Here is a 24483-nt window from a genome sequence, read left to right on the forward strand (position 1 = left end):
ATTTATTTAACGTATACGCAAAGGAATTGACATAAACTTACTATATGGGCTATAATAGCCCATTTAGACTATGCTGATTTAGCAAATCATATGTATGTCAAATAAATCGAGATAATGCAATTATACAGGTTATACGTATATAGTATAATGGGAACTTTACACGATATGATATTTTACATATGGGTTGTCACTTTTTAAATACAAAATGTATATTCAAAGTGACAGCACATATATACAGTTAGTCAACTAAATTATTGCAAAACCAAAATTATTAGAAAATTTTAAAAAGAACATCATTTTATTGGTATAAATAAATATCATTATTATTATTTTTGTTAACAATACAATTCTTACACATGTTTATTAATATAATAAAATAAAAGGTAGCTAAATTTCACTAAACATTTTCTTAAAATTAACAAAAATGACTACAACTCATTATTTGCACTGTCAACTAAAGAATTGCAAAATTCACAACTTTTCAGTTTTTCACGGTATTTTTCGAAAAGTTGGTTTTAATATTTCCTATGCCCACATTTGGCATCAAAAACAGCTTGTAAACGTATCTGAATTTAATAAATAAGTTACGGAATGCCATATTCCAATGGTATTTTTTAGCCATTCTTCTTTATTGTATTTTATTTAGTACCCCAGGTTAGTGGGCGACCTGTTCCCGACTTTTTTCTTTAGGTGTACCCATGAATTGTCGATCAACCAAGTCCTAGATAAATACGATTTATGAGAAAAGGTCGTTGTCTTGGTAGTATTCATATTGCAATTTTTTTGCATTTTCAGGGTCAACAGGTCCAAATTTCTTGACGTTTTTGGTTAAATAATTTTTAAAACACGAAAATAAACGTACTCTGTCATTGTTTCCTTCAAAATCTGGATGTCACCAACGTCACTGCTTGGTATACAACCCAATACCGTAATTGAGAGTTTTCCGAACTTTGCGGTATGTATTAAATTCTTGTTTCCATGGCTATAAAGGGGTTTCGCAGTATTTTTTGAGGCCCATCGTGATAGTACAACATAATTTTAGTCTTATCAGAAAATATAACGTCATCTCAATACTTAAGATGGCATGAAAAGTAGTCTGTAACAAGTCTGAATAGTTTCTATATGTTGTGCTGGGAGGGCAATAGTTTTTACCTAGTCACTCATGATGAAGGCTTGTTATTATGTAGCACTTTTCTGACTTTTCCATGTGAAACACTTCGAATTCTATTTTGATTAGAAAAGTCAATTATCTGGTGCTGCTTTGGGGTCTTTCGTCAATTTCTTTAATCAGTCTCCTGCCAATTCGTGGATTTACTACTTTTGGCCTACAATGTGACGTCTTTAGTTTGAACCTGCCTTCTCTCTCGGTGCGGTATATAATGTTGCATATAGTTATCAGCTTATGAGAGGTGATTTTAGCGATTTCTCTTGCGGATTTACCATTATTATGATTGGAATAGACCAAATGTAGCATATTTTTCGAAATCCGTTTACCTGACTTTCACTTTTTCTGGATGTTACACACAGAACAATAATGATCAAAAATTATGGGTTTACATGTCCACATACCATAAAAATCCTTAATTGAAAAAAATCGCTGGGAAAATCTTACGATTTTATTGCACATTCATTCAGTTTGCAATTATTTAGTTGACACCACAAAAACCAGGTACCTATACTTTTTGCTCGTTGTTTTTGGAATTTGCGACCGATGTCTGCATTTTTTGGCTGGATGTTGTCATTAACAGGTAAATCAACAGATAATGTACAAAAAAACCCAACATTATTGAAAGAATTTCTTGTAGTAATTTCTAATTAAAAATCAAAATGTTTAACAATTCATCGTTTGCAATAATATAGTTGACTAACTGTATGTAAATTAACATTACAGGCGTTTTAACTTTAATATAAAAACTAGGGAAATGTTTGCCAAAAATTTCTAACTACGGCAACCCATGCGACAATGATTTGCAAAACTCTGGGTACACAAACAACTATATATAAATGTCAATTGGAAAAATACTACGTATATAAAACGGGAACGAAGAAAGAGACAGCGGCCATCAAATACACACGACAAAAGAAGATAGCAATAAAAGAGAATGAGAGAATTTACTCTTTATTGCTCTCTCCCACTGCTCATTTTTATTTACTTGCATGACGGATGCGAACAAACCCGATGTATACACACACACATACACATGTCAGCAGCATTCTTTTTTAAGGCAAATGGCAGCTATACAAGTCAAGGCATAAAGAAACTCAATTCAATAGCATTTGTAAAGGCAATATAGCTTCGTTCGTTGTTGGTACGTACAACATACAGTGGTTTTGTTTAAATATACACTGCGGAACACAGAGCATTATAATATATACAACACAGTGTGTGATACAAAAAAGAGTGAAGAAGAAGCAGAAAAAAGAAAACACAACAAGAAGAAGAATTAGCAGCAAAGCCAGCCATACCATACAAATTTCAATTGCAAAAAAATACACAAAAAATATAACAACGCAAAGTTAAAGGCAAAACGAGAAAAATTAAAAGCGAACACAACATCAGTAACTGGCAATACAACATCGTGTTGCCATATGAAACCAGCAGCAACAACAACAAATATTCACACCACACTGTGAATGACGACGACAAAGAAGATGAAGATTTGTTGTTGTTTTGTTTTTTTCATGTTGTATCGTGCTTTAACTCCTGTCTCCTATATGGCGGCGGTGCCGAGTGTTGTGTATTGTACCTCATATAGTATTGTACAGTAAAGTCATAGCAGTAAGTTGTCTATTAAATTAAAGGCAACTACAATTGGAGAGGGTTTATGTTGTTGATGTTTATTCTTTTCAACTCTAACCAATAACCCCGCCTTTTACCATTATCACCAAACACAACAACAATAACAACATCAGTCAACCTGCCAGTCTGATAGGATTTTCTTCTATGAAAACTCTACAACAAATAATAAAAGAAAAGTAATGGGAAATCTCGATTAAACTAAAAGTGAAAAAAAGTTAATGTGAATGAGAGGAGCGCGCGGAAATCTCTTGTAATGAGTTGTTTAGTGTAATTCTTATTATTGCAATTTGATTTGATGACATTTCTTGCCATCAACACTACTATGTGCCCTTGTTGTTGTGATCGTTTTTTCTTTGTATTTCTTGTGCATTTCTGCGTGTTTTCTTCTCTTGTTGATTACTTTGGTTCTTTTTGTGTAATGTACCCCCAGTGTTAACAAATTTTGTATTTTTGTTTTCTTTTCTAGTGAAAAATAATAAGTGATTTCTAACAGAAAACGTAATTATATGCTACACAACGCAAGCTTTGTTTATATTGAATTCTACAAACGTCGTGTATACCAAGCCGCCAAAAAGACACCACACTGTTGGATGAAAAAGCGCGCCTAAAATTTCATTAAAAATACCTAATTTAAATTAAGTGTGTTGGTGAATCAACAAGCAAAAAAAAAGAAGTCGCCAGTCAAAAAGTGAATTTAAATGAAAAAAAAGGAACAAGTATTGTTTCTTAATCTTGAACTTAAACGGTTATTAAAGAACCCCCCTTCCTTCCTTAATAAAAAAAACAATTGAATTGAATTTCTTGGGTTAGTTAACTCAACCTACCCCCCACCCACCCGTTCGTCGTCAGCGTCATCATCATCTTTTAAGACAAGTGAGTGAGAGCAGTTACCATTACATCAGCGTACATGCAGCAAATATAAGAGAAATTTATTTTAAATAATATACCTCTCAAACAACCAACATCATCATGGAACATTTTCATCAAATACAGGTGAGTTGAATTTTTCATTATGTTGTATTGATTTTTGTTTCTTCGAAGTAATACAATTTTTTGTTTACATTTTCCTATACCCATACAATACAAATGTGGTTTGTGGTGATCTTTTTTTTTTTTTTTTTTTTTTTTTTTGCGAATTTAAAGTGGTTTTGGCCAGAGTTTTACTACATCGCCACAACAAACAGTGGTGATCTTTTTCTTGTTTGCAAATTCTAGTTAGATAACCCAACAATATGGCAACGCCAGTGACGAAAGATATAGCTCATTTAGACTAGCCATAAATTCACAACTAGATTTAATAAATCCAGTACAATTCTCATTGCATTTAGATATGTATACCTTTGGAGGATTTAAATGGCAATCAGCTGATTTTTGTTCATAGCACAATTACCAAGGTAGATGCATCAGCGCATTTGATAGAATTTGAAACGTGAAGAGAAGTTGTTGTAAATTGAATTCAAATTTGTTGTTTAATATTGAAAATTTTTGAATATTATGCTACTTACTAATGCTATATAATGAGCAAGTAATGAATTATTTTATCGTTTAGACATCGTAAATAATAGTCTTGGTTGATTAAAATCAACCTTGTATATCAAAGTAAATTTAATTTATTTTTTTGTTTACAAATTTTTACATTTAAAATTTTTGTTGTTGTAGCAATTCACCGATGCATCTTTGCAACTTTTTATACTTTATAGCAACATGTTTCAAAAAACAGAGTTGTATACGAGGATTTATGCCGGATTTAAAACAAATCGGCCCAATACAAGGATCTGTTTTTGTAAGGGAAATCTAGTAGATTATGGTCGGATTTAGCAAATAAATCCTGATAATGTGCTAAATCCTGCTAATGAACTCATATCTAAATGGCCTAATTAATATGTTTAGTAGTTAATGCGGAAATTGTAAAGAATCAAATCAAACAATAGGGGAATCTTTGCAAAAAAGCATCTTTCAGGCACATATAAAACTAGAGCTTTTTGCCGGGATAACCTTCTTTATGAGGATTTTTTTGACGTTTGCGCTATGGAATTGACATTTGAAATCCAGTGGGTTTATTAAATTCGGTTAAGTGCAAACGGGGTATAATATTGGCGCCTTTTTAATCAATGAAGTGGCCTGGTCACATGTCAAACTAATTAATTGATTACATCTGCGGTTTTTTTTTCTTTATTTTTTTTTTTAAACAAATAAATCGAGATAGTGCCCTTAACCTTCGTATAAGTGTATAGTCTAAACCATGCTTAAATGTATTGTCTAAAAAAGCTTTAACCTAAAATTCATTAAGGCCTGGGTACATAAGCAGCCTTGCCTGATTGCCTTGATTTTCTGCTGCATTTCTGACATAATAAATATAAAAGAATAAAGAAGGCCGAGAAAATTTCGAACTGGGTTGCCCTTTTCGTTTTTATTCTTTTATCAGAAGCAAGCAAGGCAACTTATGTAGCTAGGCCTTTAGTCCTTAATCACGATGTACTGGATTTAGTAAATCCAATGGATTTAAAGTGTACGTCTATATATAACTGCATTTAGTAAATCCAGTCGGTTTCTATTTTCAAATCCATTGGTTAAAAGCTCGAATGTAAACATGGCTTAAATTCCATTGAATTTACGTCAAATAAATACTGATATAGGTGCATAATGAAATAATGTGACGCAAAACGGGCAGCTGATTGGTTTCAATCATTACGTGATCTGTTAAATAGACCTTGTATAGGAGGTTAGTTAATCTTGCAAAAAGTTCTAATGAAAGCATAATATTATATGATTATCATCAAATAATGTGTATGTATTATATTTATATTGTCTCAAATATAATAGCATTTGAATTGGTTAAACCAAGTGGATTTAACGAAAAAAAAATTCTCATAAAGGAGTTTAGCTCGACAAAAAGCTCTGATGTAAATGTTTTATAAGTCAAGAGGAAAAAGTACAACCAATTCATGCTTAAAACATCTTTAAAAATTCAAACCGAAAAATGAGAAAGAATTTTTATATATGGTAAATACCATTTTGCAATGGTATTTTAGTTTCGTTGATTTAGAAGATATTATAAACCACATTTATTTATAAGATTCAACCCCACATTTGATTAAATATCAATAATAAAAGAAACAAAAATCAATGACAATTTTTATACAAAAACAAATTGCAAATTCCAAGGCATATTATACAGAAAATTACGATTGATTACATTTTAGTTTATAGCATTGTAATATTTAAATTCGCGTTTCTATACAACTATTTATTGAAAACCCAAGCAACAAAGTGCAACCATAAAGTTCAGCTAATTAAAGTATAAATAATATATTTTTTTACATTTTAATATATGAATATATTTTTTCAATTTTCAAATATAAGTATTTTTATGCCTTGGAAAGATCCAACAAATCACAATCGCTATAATTGAACTAAATTGACTATTCTGTTACCGACGTTTGTAACACTTTGAAACATTATTGTGGTAAAAAATCTAGTTTTAAAGGCCTAGGATCTAGTTCTAAAGGTCTAGAGACTAAAAGCCTCGGCACATACGGTCCGTTGAGTGCTGCGTTACAACAACCACATGAAAACTTCAAGAACAAACTTGGCATTACTTACACATTTTTCATGTGGCTGTTGTTTTTGACACGGCTCACAACGGATCGTATGTGCCGAGGTCTTAACACATAAATTACGTAAATGGACACAGCACTACATTACAACATCCATAATTTCAAAATTTTGAAATTTTATAACCATGAATATATTCTTATATTGTTTGCCATTGTAGTTATTTAGTTAGTCTATCCAATTTGAAAAATGACCTGGCCACTTCAATTCTGAAAACAATTATAACACTACGTTTACATATTACTGGATTTATTTATTTCTGCTAAGTCCCGGTCCTCACTAGAGTTATTTCAATCAAATCGCGCTAGTGTGGACCCGAGACTGAAAGAATAAAAGAGCAAGGGCAAGATAGATTGATTTTTTCTTTTATCAAAAATGACGCGCGGATTGGACGTGTTTACGGTTTAAACGTTTGAGTAAAGTTTTGCGTCATTTCTGGTAAAATTAAGTTGGAATTTGTCGTTCTTTCACCAGAAACGACCTAAAAATTTTATTGTGTTCCCGTTTGGCGATGAGATCCTTAATCCCCCGCCTATTATTGAAAAGTGATTGTAACCTTTGTAGCGCACACGCTATGATTGATACACAGTAGAAGAACCTTGTCAAAATGTTCGCCTGGAAGCTTCCACTAGTGTGGACTTGGAAACACTAGGATAGTTTTATGTTACGCGCTATTGAATCTAGTTTCCCACTATACTAATTTCATGACATTACTCCAGTGTCGAACTCGATCTGAAAATGCCTAATATCATGACATTTGAAACCGCTCTAGTGCGAACTACTCAGAAACGCACTTATGCAATGTTTACACCAATTATTGTGTTTTCTTTGAGATTTGGTTGAGTGATGGCATTCGGTTTGAAGGATAAACGTTTATTTCATTCATATTATGGCACAATAATAAAGGTACTACACAAAAAATAGCTAATATCAAATGGAGGCGTTGCATTAAATGGTGGCAAAACCATAAACGTGGTTTTATAGAAAAAATATTTTTGGTGGAAACACAATCCCAAATTAGAACCAATTTGAAAGGCTTTTTAAACACACGTTCGGTCTATGTCGAGGCGATGGAAAATCCAAAATTTTCAAATAAATCTTCGAATCGATTTTCCAGCGACCTAACAAGACTAATGCTAAGTTTACATTTACGAAATCCACTCGATTTCAACTGTCAATTCCATAGCTCAAACGACAAATGAAATCTCATCTGGATTTCATTTGACGTTTAACCTATGGATTTGACAGTTGAAATCGAGTGTATTTCGTAAATGTAAACCAAGCAAAACATTCATTTAGTGATCTAGAACATATGTTTCCATAGTTTTTACCAATTGTAGAAATTTCATCCAGTCCATAAAGCCGATGCTATGCTAACACATGAATCTATGTAGGGACCTACAATAAATTTTTGCCATTCACCTGCTTCAACCCTTTGGCGGACGGACATTTTCATATCGATGTAGTATGTCACGGTGATCACGAATATATATACTTTGTGGAATCTAAACTGATTATATTGATTAGTTAAAAAGGGAATGACGCACTTAATTAAATGGAGTTTTCCTTAGCATTTTTATTGAACTTTGACACTCAGTATCAGTATTTTATTCACATTTATATCTGCCGGGTTCTACGAGATTAATTTGATTACATTTTTACATCATACCAAGTTAAAACGACACAATTGGAGAACACTTCCTTCAAATTTGATGAATGACCAGGCCGCTTTATAATTATAATAAACACTTTAGATACGTTTACACGAACCATGGACATGGTGTGATCGTTTGTATGTTGAATTCTAATTTAGATGAAAGTGGTTTTCTCAGACGGACGGATATTTTCATATCGATGTAGACTGCCAAGCTAGTGGGAATCTCTAACGCATTTTTTTTGGTTATCGACAAAAGTCGTTAAAATAAAAATGCTTATAATTTCGGTAATTAACGGTATTATTCCGTAAGTTAGCGACCAATAAAAAGTACTCGCCAAGTTCTACCGATAGCAACAGTGATGTCAACTTTTATCTGAACTTTTCATTTATTTTTGCGTTTAAATTTGACCGATTTTTGTCGGTAACCAAAAAATGCCCTAGAGAATCCAACTACTGATCAATAATATACCTATATACTTTGTGGAATCTAAAATGATTATTTCGATTAGTTAAAAACGGAATGACGAACTTAATTAAATTGAGATTTTTTAGGGTTTTTTTTTTGAACTTTGACACTCAGTATCAGTATTTTATTCACATTTATCTCTGCCGGGTTCTATGAGATCATTTTGATTATGTTCTGACAATTTACCAAGTTAAAACGGGCAAATAAAAGAAACAGTACATTAAAATTTGATAAGTGGCTAGGCCGCTTTATAATTTACACACGTAAACACTTTAGATACGTTTACACCGACAATCGCACCATAAAAGAAACACTTTTGCTATGTTTACACGGAGTTTTATTAATTATTATATTTTGCTTATTTCTAACATTCAGTATGAGAGTCCTCATTTTTTTATGACATTGAAATGAAAGGGCACAATAAATGAATTCAAAGTGTTACAAATGGATGAAAGTTAGTTTTTAAAAATTTTGATCAACTAAATAGAAATGTTTTGCCTTTATTAATTAACCTGTATAGCCATATACCTATTATACGCATTTTTGAATTGTTGGATCTTTAGTATATTAAGTTTTGACCTTTATAAGCGCGATGTTCTGATTAATATCTATAAAAAAAGTCCTGAAAAAATTATACTATATATTGTAAAGAAGTTCTCACGTGTTTAATTAACCAAACATAATAATAAACAAATTAAAAGAAATGTGACACATTCTAAGAAAAGGTGAGTGTGAATGCAAAACAAACGGGGCTCATTCATAACCAAATAAATCCCCAAACAAGCAATAAAATTCAACGATCGAACATAATGTAACAACGACGCATGGTGTCTACGTTCAACGATATCCCGCCGAATCACATTTTTAAGTGCATTCTAATTACTATTTCATTTTCTACTAAACAAAAAAGTGAGTGATTCATTCTTAAACCATAAACAATAATGCCGCCGCGTAAAAAAAACAAAACAACAAGAAATTGTATATATTTTTTTTAAAACCAAATCCATCAACCTAAGCTAATGATAAATTGCGTAATCTTTTCACCATATGCGACATGGATGGATTTTATTGCAATTCGTCGCCGTCGTCGCCTCCGCTCGTTGTTAAATTTTGCCAATATTACGACGCAGTGACAAAATGGCACACGAACACATGAAACGTACACATGCACTGCACTCTTTTTTTACAAACAAACGTTCTCTTTCTCCGCATTGTCCACTATGCCTCTTACTCCCCCACCCTAATCTATCTTTTGCCAGTATACTTTTCTTTTTGGCAAAATAATGTGATTAGTTTTTCTTGGAACAAAAAGCACATGCTTTTTGTAGGAGTCGTCGTTTTGTTGTTCTTGTATTTATTTCTTATAAATTTTCAAATTTATTTGTATATGTTAGCGAATGAAGAATTTTGTGTTTTGACAAATTTACCATATTGTTGTTTTTTACATAACATTGTCTTGTTAAGCATATGGTGGCACACTTTTCCTCTCTCTCTCATGCTTCCATTCTCTCTCCTACTCACCCTTTTTCCATATTCGTGTGCGTCTCTCTCATTTTGGCACCATTTTAAAAAAGGCAAATCAATGTTGTCAATTTAGCTGAAAAAATCGCGAGGTTTTATTGAAATACAGATGAAACATGTGAAAAAATACGTGAATTGAGCAAATTGTACATAAACCTTGCGTTTACAATGGACAATTTTTGGTAGACAATAGCAAACATACAAACCTCTTTCACCGACACAAACGAAAAAAAAACCTAGTGCTGTTTTACATTTAAACGATTTTTCTTACGATTTTTTGTCTCCTCTTTGTGGTGGTTATTCTTGTTAGGCAGAGTTGCAAAACATAGTAAGAGAAATTGAAACAAAATTTAGTTTTGCAATGAAATTTGTGCATAAAAAATCATTTAAAGCATAAAATGATTATTTTTTATAAGAATTTTAAAATTTTTATAACATATTTTTATAAAATACCGTTTTTTTTACATTAAGAATTTTTAACAAAATGTACACTTGGTACCATGTTACAAAAAAATGCAACCCTGTATGTGAAATTTACGAAGATGAGCAAAGAGTAGACAAAAAATCGTAAGACAAATCGTTTAAATGTAAAACAGCACCTAGTTGAGTTTTGTGTTGTCAGATGGAGGTTAGGTTTTATGACTTCATCTAAACATGGCTAAATATTAGAGCTGGCAAAAAATCGATGGCATACTCGATAATATCGATTTTTTTAAAAAAATTTATTATCCGTAGACCTAAAATTCATTGAAGTAACCTAAAATTCATTAAAATAAATAGAAATTTCGCGGCATTTCAGTTTGGTGGATGTGAGGAAGTAAGTCCCTACTCACACGTACAAATTTTTCGGAAAAGTAAAATGTATTTTTATTATTTATATTTCTGTGAATACTTGTACAAAATGTCAACAAAAGCAGAGATATTTCCGGCATTGTCATTTCCATATCAATGGTGATGACAAATTAACAATTGATATCGATAGTAATCGATTTTTTCTAAATATCTAAATATCTAAAGCTGGGTACACATTGTCAGTTTTGAATGACAGCTTTGTTGTTGCTTGCTAGTGTGGCCGTTAATTTTTGTCATTCATCATGCAACCACAAAATATTTTGTGGTTGATGGACGGTTGGACAGTTATCGTTAACTGCGAAATATCGACATTCAAAACTGACGATGTGTACTGCTCTTAAAGCTGGGTACACATTATCAGTTTTGAATGACAGTTTTGTTGTTGCTTGCTAGTGTGACCGTTAAATTTTGTCATTCATCATGCAACCACAAAATATTTTGTGGTTGATGGACGGTTGGACAGTTATCGATAATTTCAAAAAAATCGTCATTCAAAACTGACAATGTGTACTGCACTTTATGTTGGGAATATCGATATTTTGCTAGCTCTACCACGCATTGACTTTTTTTGAGCAAATTTGGGTTATATCAGTGAAACCATTACGAATATTGTTTTATCCTCTGTAGCAAAGTTTTTGATAAGAGCATGGAGAAAATATTTAAAGAAATAAACTCGAAAAATTGATTTTTTTTTGTCTGAAAATGTACATTGGCTCAAACCTCTAACCGGACACCTCCTACAATTTCCTACGACACTCAACGGACCGAATGTATTTGGCATGTAAAAGCTGGTTTATACTTGTGCTCCGAAATCCACTGGATTTCACGAAATCCTGAATACACCCGTTGTTTACACTTATTTTTTGTTGATTTCAAACATATCCAATAATCAAGGTAGATGCATATGTGCAGCTGATCGAACATGAATTTTCAAAACAAGTTTTTGCAAATTTTACCGATTTTTGTCGGTAACTCAAAAAATGAGTTACAGAATTCCTCTACAGAACTCCAAGAATCTACAAATTTGTACTATTTTTTCGATAACCTAAAGGAAAAATTGCAGGTTCTGGAACAGTCATAAAGTTGTGTTCCAGAACACGCAAACTAATACTACATGCACTATTTTTGTCTCGTTTTGTTCCAGAAACGCGTTCCCGTAATATACTCGCACTTATCTTTAAACAAAAATGGAGCAGAATAAAATTATCTGCTTACTGTCATCTGATTACCTGATTCGTTGATTTTGACATTTCTGCTAGAGTTTTTGCAAATTCTGCCATTTTTCCGTTCCCGCACTGTTTGAACGAATTTGTATAGGAAAGTATCATTTGACATTTCGCTCATTTGCTAAAATGCATTTTACATTTAACTTGTTTTACAAAACATGCATCTTTTATGTATATTGTTAATTCCATATAATATCTGTCAAATAAATGACGTAAACTTCCAAAACACATATTTTAAGTGCAAGTGTAAAATGCGTTTAATGTTACCACGAAAAAAGTACAGGAATACAATGAAAAATTAATATTGTAACAAAGCAATTTAATTTTTTTACTTTATTTAAAAATTTTGATATTTGTGTTGCAGCAATTCGCCAACTACCTTGTTTATTGTGATACCTGAAAAGTGTTGCAATTTTTGGTAGTTTTTTAGGCAAAAACAGATTTGCCTGAAATTACGAAGCACGAAACGATGCCGAATGTAAACCAAGCATAAAGCTGGGTACACATTGTCAGTTTTAAATGACAACTTTGTTGTTGCTTGCTAGTGTGGCCCTTCAGTTTTGTCATTCATCATGCAACCACAAAATATTTTGTGGTTGCTGGACGGTTGGACAGTTATCGATAATTGCAAAACATCGTCATTCAAAACTGACAATGTGTACTGTACTTAAGGATACCTAGAAGAAATCTATGGGCATTGATGTGTCCTTAACCCTACGTTTACAAATACCAGTATTAGCAAGACAATAGCAAAAATACAAACCTCTTTTACAAATACATTTATAAATTCTTAAATATGTATAAAGAAAATTATGAATGTATTGGTGAAAATGGTTATCTGTCGTCAGATTATAAGATCCCAAGTAGAGATGACTGGAACCGAAGTTCCATGGACAGTCGGCTCCAAGATGGAAGAAGGTATGGGGCGTCTTTTGAGAAAGGTTAGATCTTGAACACTCATACAAGTTGGACAACGACTGTAGTGTATTTCAAGCTAAGATCTTCGCGATCAGGAACGATGCAGAATAGATAGAAAGTCTGGATGCTGAGTCACTGAACCGTTGACGTATCTTTGTGGATAGTCAAGCGGCTCTTAAAGACACCAAATCTAAGGCCGTCCTTGAGTGGAAAACAACATTGGAAACTCTAACATATACTTTCTGAGTATGTTATCGTTTCCAGGACATTGGGACATGGGAACCGTGAAAGCAGATAAACTCGCTAGGCATGGATCACAGTTAACAAGTCTAGCAATTTCAACGTTCTTTGATTAAAGAGGCAATGACTTATGGCATTATGAAAAAAGGTGCATTGTGTCAAAAGACCAAAAGACCTCAAGAGGTCTTCTGTTGTCTACAGAGGCCTTGTATTGTCTATAGAAGATCTAAAGAATCTTTTTGGTTGTCTATAGAAGACCTCAATAGGTCTTCTGTTGTCTATGGAGGCCTGAAGAATACTTTTGTTGTCTATATGAGACTTCATGAGGTCTTTTGTTGTATATGGAAAAAACTTAGGAGTTGTGTTTAAAAGACCTCTTGAGTCTTCTGTTGCCTATAGAGGCCCTTTTGTTGTCTATAGGACCCTTCTGTCGTCTATAGAAAATCTCAAGAGGTTTTCTTTTGTCTATAGAAGACCTCAGTAGGTCTTCTGTTGTCTATGGAGGGCTAAAGAGTCATTTTGTTGTCCATATGAGACCTCAAGAAGTGTTCTGTTGTCTATGGAAAAATTCAGATCTTTGGTTGTTTATAGAAGACCTCAAGAAGACTTGTGTTGTCTATAAAGGACCTCATAAGTCTTCTGTTGCCTATAGAGGCCTTTTTGTTGTCTATAGGAGACCTTCTGTCGTCTATAGAAAATCTTAAGTGTTTTGTTGTCTATAAAAGACTTCGAGAATCTTCTGTTTTGTATAGAAGACCTCAAGAGATCTTCTGTTCTTTATAGAAATTCTCTAGAGGTTTTCTGTTGCCTATAGAGGCCTGCTCATGGTAGAACAATATAACAGCTATACCTAATTTAAGTCGTGACGTACAAAAAATATTCACCTACCTACCACACAACCCTCTCTGAGCGTCCGTATTACCCAAATACGTTGAATCCGAAATCCCATTAAAAACACAAAAACCGCGACAGAAACTTTATTAAATGTTTTCATTCGTAAAACAAACATTTTTCATTTGCAATAAATTGTATTTCATGTTTTGTTGGGCTTTTGTTTTCAAAATACAAAACACATACATACAATAAACATATCGTACGTTCTGTCAAAGTTGGAAATGTTCAACTTAAAAAAGTGTACGCTCGACGTATTTCGGTAGTTCTCATAAGAATACATTGGTCTGTTCCAGTACTGCAAGAATCTACTAATTTTTACTATTTTATTCGATAACATAAAGGAAAAAATGTTATCGTAGTAAAAAGTAGTAGCTTCTTGCAGGTTCTGGAACAAAGCACATGTGTTCTACTTTTTTCACCTCATACGTTTTTGGAATACGGTCGTATTTAGGCATAGCAGTAAGGTAACAACAATACCCAGTCGACTGAACTGGGCTGTAATGTTAGTGTCAAATTCCGTACGACATTATATATCAAGGATATGTAACCTTATCCAAGTCCGAACGACGTGCCGCACACTAAAACCACAACAGAGGCGGTACAACATTTGTTTATATGTGTGGTATTTTGTTAAATTTGAAAAAATAAAGCCCTAATAACATGTGCCTTTTGATTTCAAAAACAACTCAATGTGGACATTTCCTTTTGTTTACATAAGTATACCGGAGACAATAACATTCCCTGCCAACATTTTTGAAAATTTTCGATCGCTTAACGATAATCTGGGATTCGCGGGGATGATCAATTCAATCGCGGAAGAGCGCACCTAAATGTCTTCTGCAAATTCCCAACATAAAGTAACTGTGTCCGGGAAGCGAATCCCGAGGAAGAATCACAAATTAAACATCTGGAACATGGTAGAATAAGAAAAGGTAGCAGCAATACACAGCTGACTGAACTGGGTTGTAACGTTAGTGTCAAATTTCTTATGACATTTTATACATTTATTTCTATTCCGATATACATTAGGGACATATATTTTTTGAGAAAAAAAATATATCATTCGGAAAAAACCATTTCCCAGAAAGACTTCTTCATATCAATGATATGTAACCTCCTCTAAGTTCGAACGATAAGCCGCGCAGTAAATCCCCGCTTGTAGAGGCGATACAACGGTTGTTAATGTGTGAGTTATTTTGTTAAAATTTAAAAAAATAAAGCCCTAATAAACATGTGCTTCTTTGATTTCTAAAACAAAACATTGAAACAGCTTCTCCTTTTTCTATGAATTTCCAGCGACCCCAAACTTTTCTGCGAGAATTCTACTTTCTGCGAGAATTTATGCATTTAGTGGAATGATGTGGAAACATAAAAATTGAAAATGTAACGAATTTTCATTCATGTTTTCCAAAATATTGAACCAAATGTGAAAAATTATTAGTTTTTTAAATTCCAATAATTTATAGACATTTCATTGTTTTGTTTACAAATACAACTGGCAGTAACGTTACAAACAAAAACAAATTCCTTTGTGGTTGTTGTTCGAGTTGTATTTGTTGTAGTATTAACTTTACCTTATATTTGTTCTACCATGCATCTGGAAGATCTTTAGAAGATTAAAATATAAAGTACAAAAGAATAGAATTATTATTCTTTGAGTTTTATTACCCCCCTTTTGTTTTCTTTTCTGCCTTGTTATGATTTTTAATTATTCCTTATGTTGTTGGTGGTTAGTTATACTGCTTCCTCATTCACTTTGTTGTCTTTCTAGTTAAATTTGGCAAATCCTGGGCATGCGTTGTGTTTGTCAATTCTCATTAGAGTTGTGCCAAAGGAACTATATGGAACTATATAGTTCACTTGTCAGTTCCAATGGCCCACATTTTTTCTTTGAACATACTGCGTATACTTACTATCACACGTTATATTTCATGATGTTACTCATACGTTTTGTAACTAGTACAAGGAACTAGATTACCCAACTCTAATTCTCATAATATAATGCGTGACATTTATATCAAAGTTCTGTCGAAAGTGTATATGAGAATTATATACAACCAAAACAAAAATGTCAGTGACAATCATCTGTTGGTCTTCCAGAAGAGTATTCTGTTATTCTATCTAAATCTAAGAAAACAAATGTAAACAATCATCCAATGATCGCCGTTGGGAGTCACAGAACGTTAATCTGAGCGAACAATCTTCCAGGGTTACAAACAAAAACTATTTTCTATGTAGTTGTTGTTGATGTGTATTTTTGGTAGTATTTACTTTACCTTGTTTGTTCTACCATGACTACTGCTGTTGTCTATAGAAGCAATCAGCCATTAGGGTAATGATTTTGCGCAAGCGGCATGACATCCTAAGTGTTCACTTTCCCCCAAGTTTCACGTTTTATTTAAACATGGAACCCCTTACCATCAATAACATCAGAAAGATCTTGTATTGACCGATTTCTTATCGCCTCTTACTTCCTTCCTTAGTTTCTGGATGATCACAATGGAACAAAAGGATCCGAGTGGTGTGTAGTGAATTTACTATCTTCCAATTAAGAAGAAGTTTTAATTAAATGTCTTTTTCTAATTATAGGTCAGTTCAAAAACCCAAAAGTTTGTACAAATTTTTACAAAATGCTGTTCGATAACAAACTTGTTCAGTAAAAGAGAAATGAGTAGTTGCAAGTACTTGCAAATACTTTTTACTTACGAAGTTATCGAACAGCCCTTATATTTCTACATAAAAACGTTTCAAGTTAACACTAATTTAGAATTATATTATGTGCGCTTTGTAGAATTTGTAACAGTTGACATCACCAAAATCATTAAGAGAATGAGAGTGAGATACAGTATCCACGCAAAAATTGCCAGATTGACGAGACAGGTTTTGAGAGTTGTTGTTTATATGGTGTTCTCACTCTTCATATATGTCTCTCTCACTCCCTCATTTATATAATAACGAAAACATGTTTATTGAGAGAAATGCCTCTCAGTTTTTTTTCTCGTATATGCTTTGTCGCTTATTCTCTCTGTAAAAACAGTGTTGCCGTTTGTATACTATGCAAGCCCCAATATAGAGAAAAAACTTGTTTATAAACAAAGCAAAAAAAAGACTAAACAACCTATAATATTAAAATGGATGGAAAGTTGGCGCGCTTTTTTCGTTAATCATTCAGATTGCACAAAACAACAACTCTCAGCTGCAGAGACGACGAGACATTGAAAAAATACAATAGCGGTAAATTATTGTTTATAAACTAAAGAAAGAAAACAACAAAAAAAACCAAAACAAATAGACTAGCGGGCTAATTAAAATATGGCGGGAAAAAACACCATTCATGTGTTGTTATTATTTTTACTATGTTTATGTTCAATGTTTTCATAAAATAGTGTAGATAAGTATGTTTCGTGATCTTTTATTGTTTATTTACATCATTTTGAAGGAAATAGGATGTATGTACTTTTTTACACTACGTTATGTGGACGTGTGGGGTAAATTTTTTGCTCAACAATGTACCTTGGGTGTTTCTCTCATGTTAATGAGTGATCCCCGATTCATGACAGCTCAATAATATGTGACCTACTTTTTATCGCCGAGTCCGAACGGCGTTGTCTTGAGACACAACTTGTAGAGAAGTTTCACATGTCTACCACCGCCGAAAATTTAATGTTATCTGTCCTAGGAATCGGGCCGGGGTTTCAGAGTGCAAGGCAGGTGTGCATACCATTGTACTACTATGTTTCTTCTGACTTCTGCTATAGTTATGTTGTCTATAGCAGCTTTCAACACCTATCTCTTGTCTATGGAAGACATCAAGAGGTATTTTGTTGTCGATAGAAAACATCTAAAAGTCTTTCTATATAAGACCTCAAGAGGCATTTGGTTGTCGATAGAAGACCTCAAAAGGCCTTCTGTTGTATAAAGAATTTCTCAAGAGGTCTTCTGTTGTCTATAGAAGATCTCAAGGGGTCTTGTGTGGTTTATGGAGGCCTTGTGTTGTCTATATAACACCTAAAGAGACCTTCGGAAGAAAAAAACAACTTATTTTACCGAAAAATGATTACTGGTGAATTCGGACAATGCACGTAAAATTATTTATTTATTGCTTTTACGCCAAATCGTGGGCGCATAGTTCCAAAAATACTAGCCAATTTTTACTCACATGGCAAACTAATTGATTACTTTTGGATTTTGTGTACTGGGTTGTAGTACGTTAAGACATATGAAAAACTCGATCTCAAATGTCAATTCCATAGCGTATCCTTGAAATAGAATTCACTGGATTTATGATGACGAATTATTTGGCGTATATGCAGTGGAATTGACAACCCCATACAGAAAATCCAAGAAAACTCGAAAGAATCGGTTAAACGTCATTTACATTTGAGGTTTATGCCGTGTTAACCTTCTTTATGAAGATGTATAAGTTACAATGGAATTGATATTTGAATCATAGTGGATTTATTAAATCCAGTTGTATGTAAACGGACTATTAAACTTGGTTTATTATTGGTATGTTCCAGAACTGCAAGAATCTACTAATTTTTACTATTTTTTCCGATAACATAAAGGAAAAAATGTTATCGTAGTAAAAATATTAGCTTCATGCAGGTTCTGGAACAGACCATATATCATTATCATAAATTCCAAAAGTCGTAACTAACAAAATAATTACTTTTTTATGGAATGTTAATCTTATTAAGGCGAGTATATGGAATATTATCAATCATATACGAATGGCAGTAAGTAATAAAACCAAAACCGAAGAAACGCTTGGTTTTGGGATCCATCATTACAACAAAATCTGCAATGTTCTCACATTTTCCGTAATGCCTTTTCTTGAATAGGATCGTAATTTTTTAAAGAAGAAGCTTGAAATTTTGCAAGAGCGTGTATTTTAGTATTATGTATTAGTTTCAATCAAAGTAATATTTGACTTTTTTGGAGATACGACTTCGTGCATTTAAGGTGACGATATGTACTTATACGATGATTAAGTTATTTGGCATTTATTGTATGAAAATGACAACGTAAATTTATTGGATTTGCTAAACCAAGCATAGTCTAAACGGGGTATTAGTTTGCCATGTGACCACGCCGCTTAATGTGCAATGTGACAATGCACAATATTGCCAACTTTTTCACTCGATGAAGCGGCCTAATAGTATGTTTACATAGGATCTGCATATAATTTTACCTTGACAGACGACAGTTTCTGCAACAGAAACAGCTGATTGCTGTTTTGTTGTTGTTTGCACAGTAATTTTCTGTTTTCCTTGTGTCTCGGAGCATGGATATGCTCTTTCCCTCATATGAATATGGGTTCTCTTTTACGGTATTGCCATATTGATTATGTGCATTAAGAATGTGAATAATGCACGAATTAATTGAATTAAGGTAGTTAATGCAAATTAACGCTGCCGTATGTCTACGGTATAACTCAATCCACTGGATTTCAAATGTCAGTTCTATTGCGTTTACGTCAAATAAATCGTCATAAAGAAGGTTCACCTTACAAAAAGCTCTAATAATATAAGCATGACGGCGTTACACCACGAAACGTTTGAGTAGTACGATTCTCTAACCCATAATATATAATAGGTATAATAATTTCGGCAATTAACAACATTTTAGAAAGTTACCGTCCGAAATAACCTCTACCTATACCGCATGTGTTGTCAACTTCTATTTCAATTTTTTTTTTACTCATAATTTTGCGTTTTAATTTTACCGATTTTTGTAGGTAATACCAGCAGAAATTGGTCGGTAACGTCAAAAATCGGATCTCGAATAAAAGACATTCGATTTTGTAACAATTGGAAGTTCCATTTGTTGTGTTTCGTCATTATTTTTTTTTTGTCTGAAGTTTAAAAAACGCAACAATCACTGAGGCCTCAAAAAGGCCTTTGGTCTGTGGGATCCCCAATCATTGAATATAAGTAGCCTGTGAATAAATGTTGAATTTTTACTAATTAAATTTTTGTTAAAACCGTGCAATCATCAAAATCAAATTTGAACAGAGACATTTTGATAAAAACAATGGGGGTTATCATGAACGGCAATTCCCCGTGAATTTTTTCACTTTTTCCCTTAAGTTTCAACGGCGGAAAGACAAAACTCACGGGGAAATTTCATTCATAATATAACCCCCAATATGTTACTTTCACGATTTCAAATTTTCCCCTATAACCTCACTAAACGAATGATGACGCTTATTCAATCCCTCTTGCAAAATCTCACATTCTTCCATTAATTAGGAAAAATTCCATCACATTTGAAGGAAAAACGAGAAAACATCTGAACACTTCAACTACCAGATTATAACTGATTAAAGAAAAAATATAATTTCTGTCATGTACGATAAGTAAGACTGTGTCACCACTCACTAAACTCTACTCATATTCACATTCATCCATAACAGCATACACAGATTTTTTAGTAATTCATTTAATTTCATGCAAAGATCCAATAATACCAAAAAAAACCTTTGATGTTGTTGAAGGCGGCGGCGGCGCCGTCCCCAACAAACCAAACAACAAATTACAACTATGTGTGGTACCTACAGAGAGAGAGTGGCAGAAAAATGTCAACAAAATAATAGGAAATCGCTGTGAATGACATCCTCTGCCTACCTTTCTTCTCTTCATATCATCCTCCTTCTTACTAGGTAGACGACTAATGTTGTATTTTAATATAATATACAAATAAACAGATAATAAAATTGACGAATACAACACCAGCAAAATGGATATCAGGAAACAAACCTGTTGCATATATCCCTATATGCCCCCACCCTCCCACATTCAATTTTATAACATATGCACATGCCCTTCTTACGCGACAATGATTATGAAACAGGCAACAATGGCCTATGAGAACAACAAATGGAACTTAAATCCTTATTTTATTTGTCATTCCTTCATTTCAAGCAGGTTTTTCATTCTTGTACAATAAATTAAAAAGAAAAAATCTAAACATCGAAATAAAAAAATCATCGTTAAAGTAACCCTTAAAATGTACACAAAACCCTGAAAAAGATACATACAGCTCGGTCGGAAGTAAATCATGCAGAGAGAGAGAGATATGTTTACCCTCAACTCGTACGTTCACTCTCTGATGTATATAACGCCACATTTCCCCTTAAAAATGCCTCGCTCTCTGAGTAATATATTTCTCTCTCGGTTCCGCCGTTATGTACACAATCAACTCGTATATGACAAATACAAACAAAAATAAATACACCGCCGTCGTTGTCCCTTTTCCCCCATGATTTTCATGCTCTATCTACATTCAAAAAAAGGGGGAAGGAGTAGAAAACCGGTTTTCAATTTTATATAGAAAAACACGATGAAAATACCAACAAAAAACCATATACTATAAATCAGGCTCAATATATAGAATAAAATTTTTAAGGCTACGTTGCCAAATTTCATTTTAAAGGCCATAAAAGGTTTCCTCAATGCAATAATGAATGCTTGCTGGCTGCTCTGATGCACAGAGACAGGATAAGGAATTATTAGAAGATTAAAAATTAGTTAAAAATCCGAAAAAATCATGTGCATTTTTGTACACACACGTCTAAACATGCACCACAATGTTTAATTTATTGGATTATTATTTTTCATTCTTTGTTGTTAATTCTGTTAATTCACACTAAGCCTGCAAATGCCAAAACCAATAATCTGTGCGCCAAGCTGGCTAGCTTTTTGCCATTTGCACTTGTTTGCTGGCATAATTTGAATGAATGAATGGATGATAATCGGCGTTTCTGTTTTGCTGTTTGACTCATGCCCATAAAAAAACGCAACAGAAACAAATTGTGTGTATTGGTCCGATGACTACTAAAATAATAGCTGACGATGACGACAATAGTTGTGTTCCTTTACTTACCATTTTTACCATTTCTTACAATTTTTATTTAACCTTAAAAGCGTTCCTTAAACCAATGGTGAGCAAAATAGGAAAAGAGAAAATTTAAGAGAGAATTAATATTTAATTTTTCTTGTTGTTTCATTACATATTTCAACATTTTTAACCATTTATGTTGTCTAAAATCGTTGTAGAAATGAATTATTAAAGAATAATTACAAAAAATACTTAAACGCCCAAGAGTTCTAGAATTAATTAAATTAAGAGCATTTTTTTAAAGTATCCACCAGTGGATGGCCGTGCACACCAGTACCTTAAACCCAAAAAGTAGTGAAACTGAAAACAATTTTTAAGAGAGTGAGAACAAAAATGGGTTTCTCTTTTACCAAAGGCTACCAGACAATTTTCTTCGGGTAAAAAATGATACATACAGCTGATTTTTCGACATTTGACAATGAAGAAAAAAATGAACAAAAATAAAAGAAAAAAGCGAACACTGACAAAACAAAATTAAAAACAGTGAAATAAAAGAATTTTTATGTTTCTTTTTGACATTGTTACCAGATCTACCATTTTTCCGTTCCTTTACTTTTCTGGTAAAAACGGGTCATGAGAGAACAATTTTGACAGTTTTCTCTTTTACCATTAAAAAAGTAAAGGAACAAAGCCAATGTGTGCTGCCTCGCCTGCCTGCATTGTGGTGTGCATAGAAATGCCGTCGTCTTCGTAAATAATATTGACTTTTTTGCTTTATGCGTGTTATTGGTGTTGTTTAAATGTCGGTAACAACAACAAAAAATAACCAGGTGTTTTGCATTGCGCATATCCAAATAGCAATAAAAAGGCTACAAATTGACATTTTTACAAGCAAATCCGCTTAATTGCAATGAAGAGTCAGAGAAGGAGGGTAGCATTTATAAACGAGTAAAATAGTAGGTTTACATTGTAATTAGATTTAGTAAAAACAGTCGATGTAAATCCATTGCATGTAGAGACGTCAACTAAATTCTCATAAAGGAGGTTCATACGGCAAAAAGCTCTAATGTAAACATGATATGTACAGTATTTTTTGCTTACCTGCACAATCAGAAATTGCACGACTTCTTGTGCAGCAATCCCCAAAATGCAGAAAGCTTAAATTCGCTTACCTGCCCAACAAGGCCGATATCTTCAATATTACTTAAGTGCATATAATGTGCAGCTATAAGCAATGTTGAAATAATAAAGTTAGAGACATTTCAAGTTCGGGAGAGAAAACGTTACATTTTTTTACAATTCATTATCTTTTCTTGTGTTGTATTTGTTTTGCACACTTCTTATCAGGGCAAAATCAGAGTGGTTGAATTTTATACTTGTTTTGAGTTCGCAAAAAAATTTAAATTTTTTCTTGTGCAGATATATGTCAATTTTACAACAAAATTGAAGTAAAATCACCATAATTTTGATGCAGCTATGCCGAAAATGCAGCTATTGAATGTCCACTAAAACATAATATATTGAACGGAATCTAGAGAATAATTGCCTATAAACAGATTTTTGGTCAGGTAACGCCAAAATGCAGCTATGAATAATGCAGGTAACCAGAAATTACTGTATTATGCTACAGCCGAAGCTCCGTTTCCGTATTTTATACGGCGTTTATATTATAGTTTTTTGCAGGGTTAACCTTCTTTATGAGGATTTGTTTGAAGTATATACAATGGAAATGACATTTGAAACCTAGACCCACTGGGTTAACCTTGTTATATATAAACGGCCTATTAGTAATAAAAAAGTTACTAATCTAAATTTTTACAGGGAAATCCGCTTAATTGAAACGAAGGAAGGAACATTAGGCAATTTTCCTTGCGGAAATTGTCAGTTCGTCGGTGAGAGAGGGTGTTGAGAGGCATGCCTCACCTCTCTCTCCATCAAACTGACAATTGCCGCAAGGAAAATTGTCTAATGTAAATATGGACTAAAATTTATTTTATTTATAATAAATAAGCCCACCTGATTATTATGTTTGTTTTCAAAAACATTAGCTCCGTTCCAATACTTTTTTTAATGGTAAAATGTTCAAAAGAGAGTTACGGCAAAAATGTGTTCAACGCACACACGGGAACGGAAAAATGGCAAAAACGTAAAAAAACTGGAACAAATGTGAAAGTTGGCGTGTGTTAGCCAATCGGAACCCGGCAAACATGTTGCACATTTTTGCTCGCTTAAATTTGTCGTGTAAAAAATTTCTAAAGTGCCATTTTTGTTCAAAAAGAAGTGAACATTTTGCAACTTTTTTGGTGTACGGGAACGCATTTCGAGGGAAAATGTTCAAAATGTGTAAAAACTTTTTAGTTCTGGAACGAAGCTATTATTCTGATTTAAAATACAAAGAAACTCAAATCACAATAATATAACTTTGAATGGCCGACCTTTTATAGGCCTTGGA

General features: G+C 33.1%; 1 protein-coding gene across 19 annotated transcripts in view; it reads left to right on the forward strand.

Annotated features, from left to right (window-relative positions):
- Window positions 1-2009: 2009 nt before the first annotated feature.
- The window catches only part of LOC141399667 (high mobility group protein DSP1-like), an 87683-nt gene continuing 65209 nt past the window's right edge, over window positions 2010-24483 (forward strand). For 4 of the 19 annotated variants that reach the window (XM_073978811.1, XM_073978830.1, XM_073978815.1 and 1 more), the window contains exons 1-2: window positions 2270-2976; window positions 3267-3793. In XM_073978811.1, coding sequence (XP_073834912.1) covers window positions 3770-3793 — 24 coding nt within the window. In that variant the 5' untranslated portion in view covers window positions 2270-2976; window positions 3267-3769. Of the gene's footprint in view, window positions 3051-3266; window positions 3794-17337; window positions 17424-24483 lie in introns of those variants that run through there. The other 15 variants (XM_073978810.1, XM_073978831.1, XM_073978814.1 and 12 more) reach the window with 12 other exon arrangements.

This window comes from Musca autumnalis, unplaced genomic scaffold (genome assembly GCF_047663935.1).
Source record: "Musca autumnalis isolate F117 unplaced genomic scaffold, ASM4766393v1 scaffold_3, whole genome shotgun sequence".
NCBI lineage: Eukaryota > Metazoa > Arthropoda > Insecta > Diptera > Muscidae > Musca > Musca autumnalis.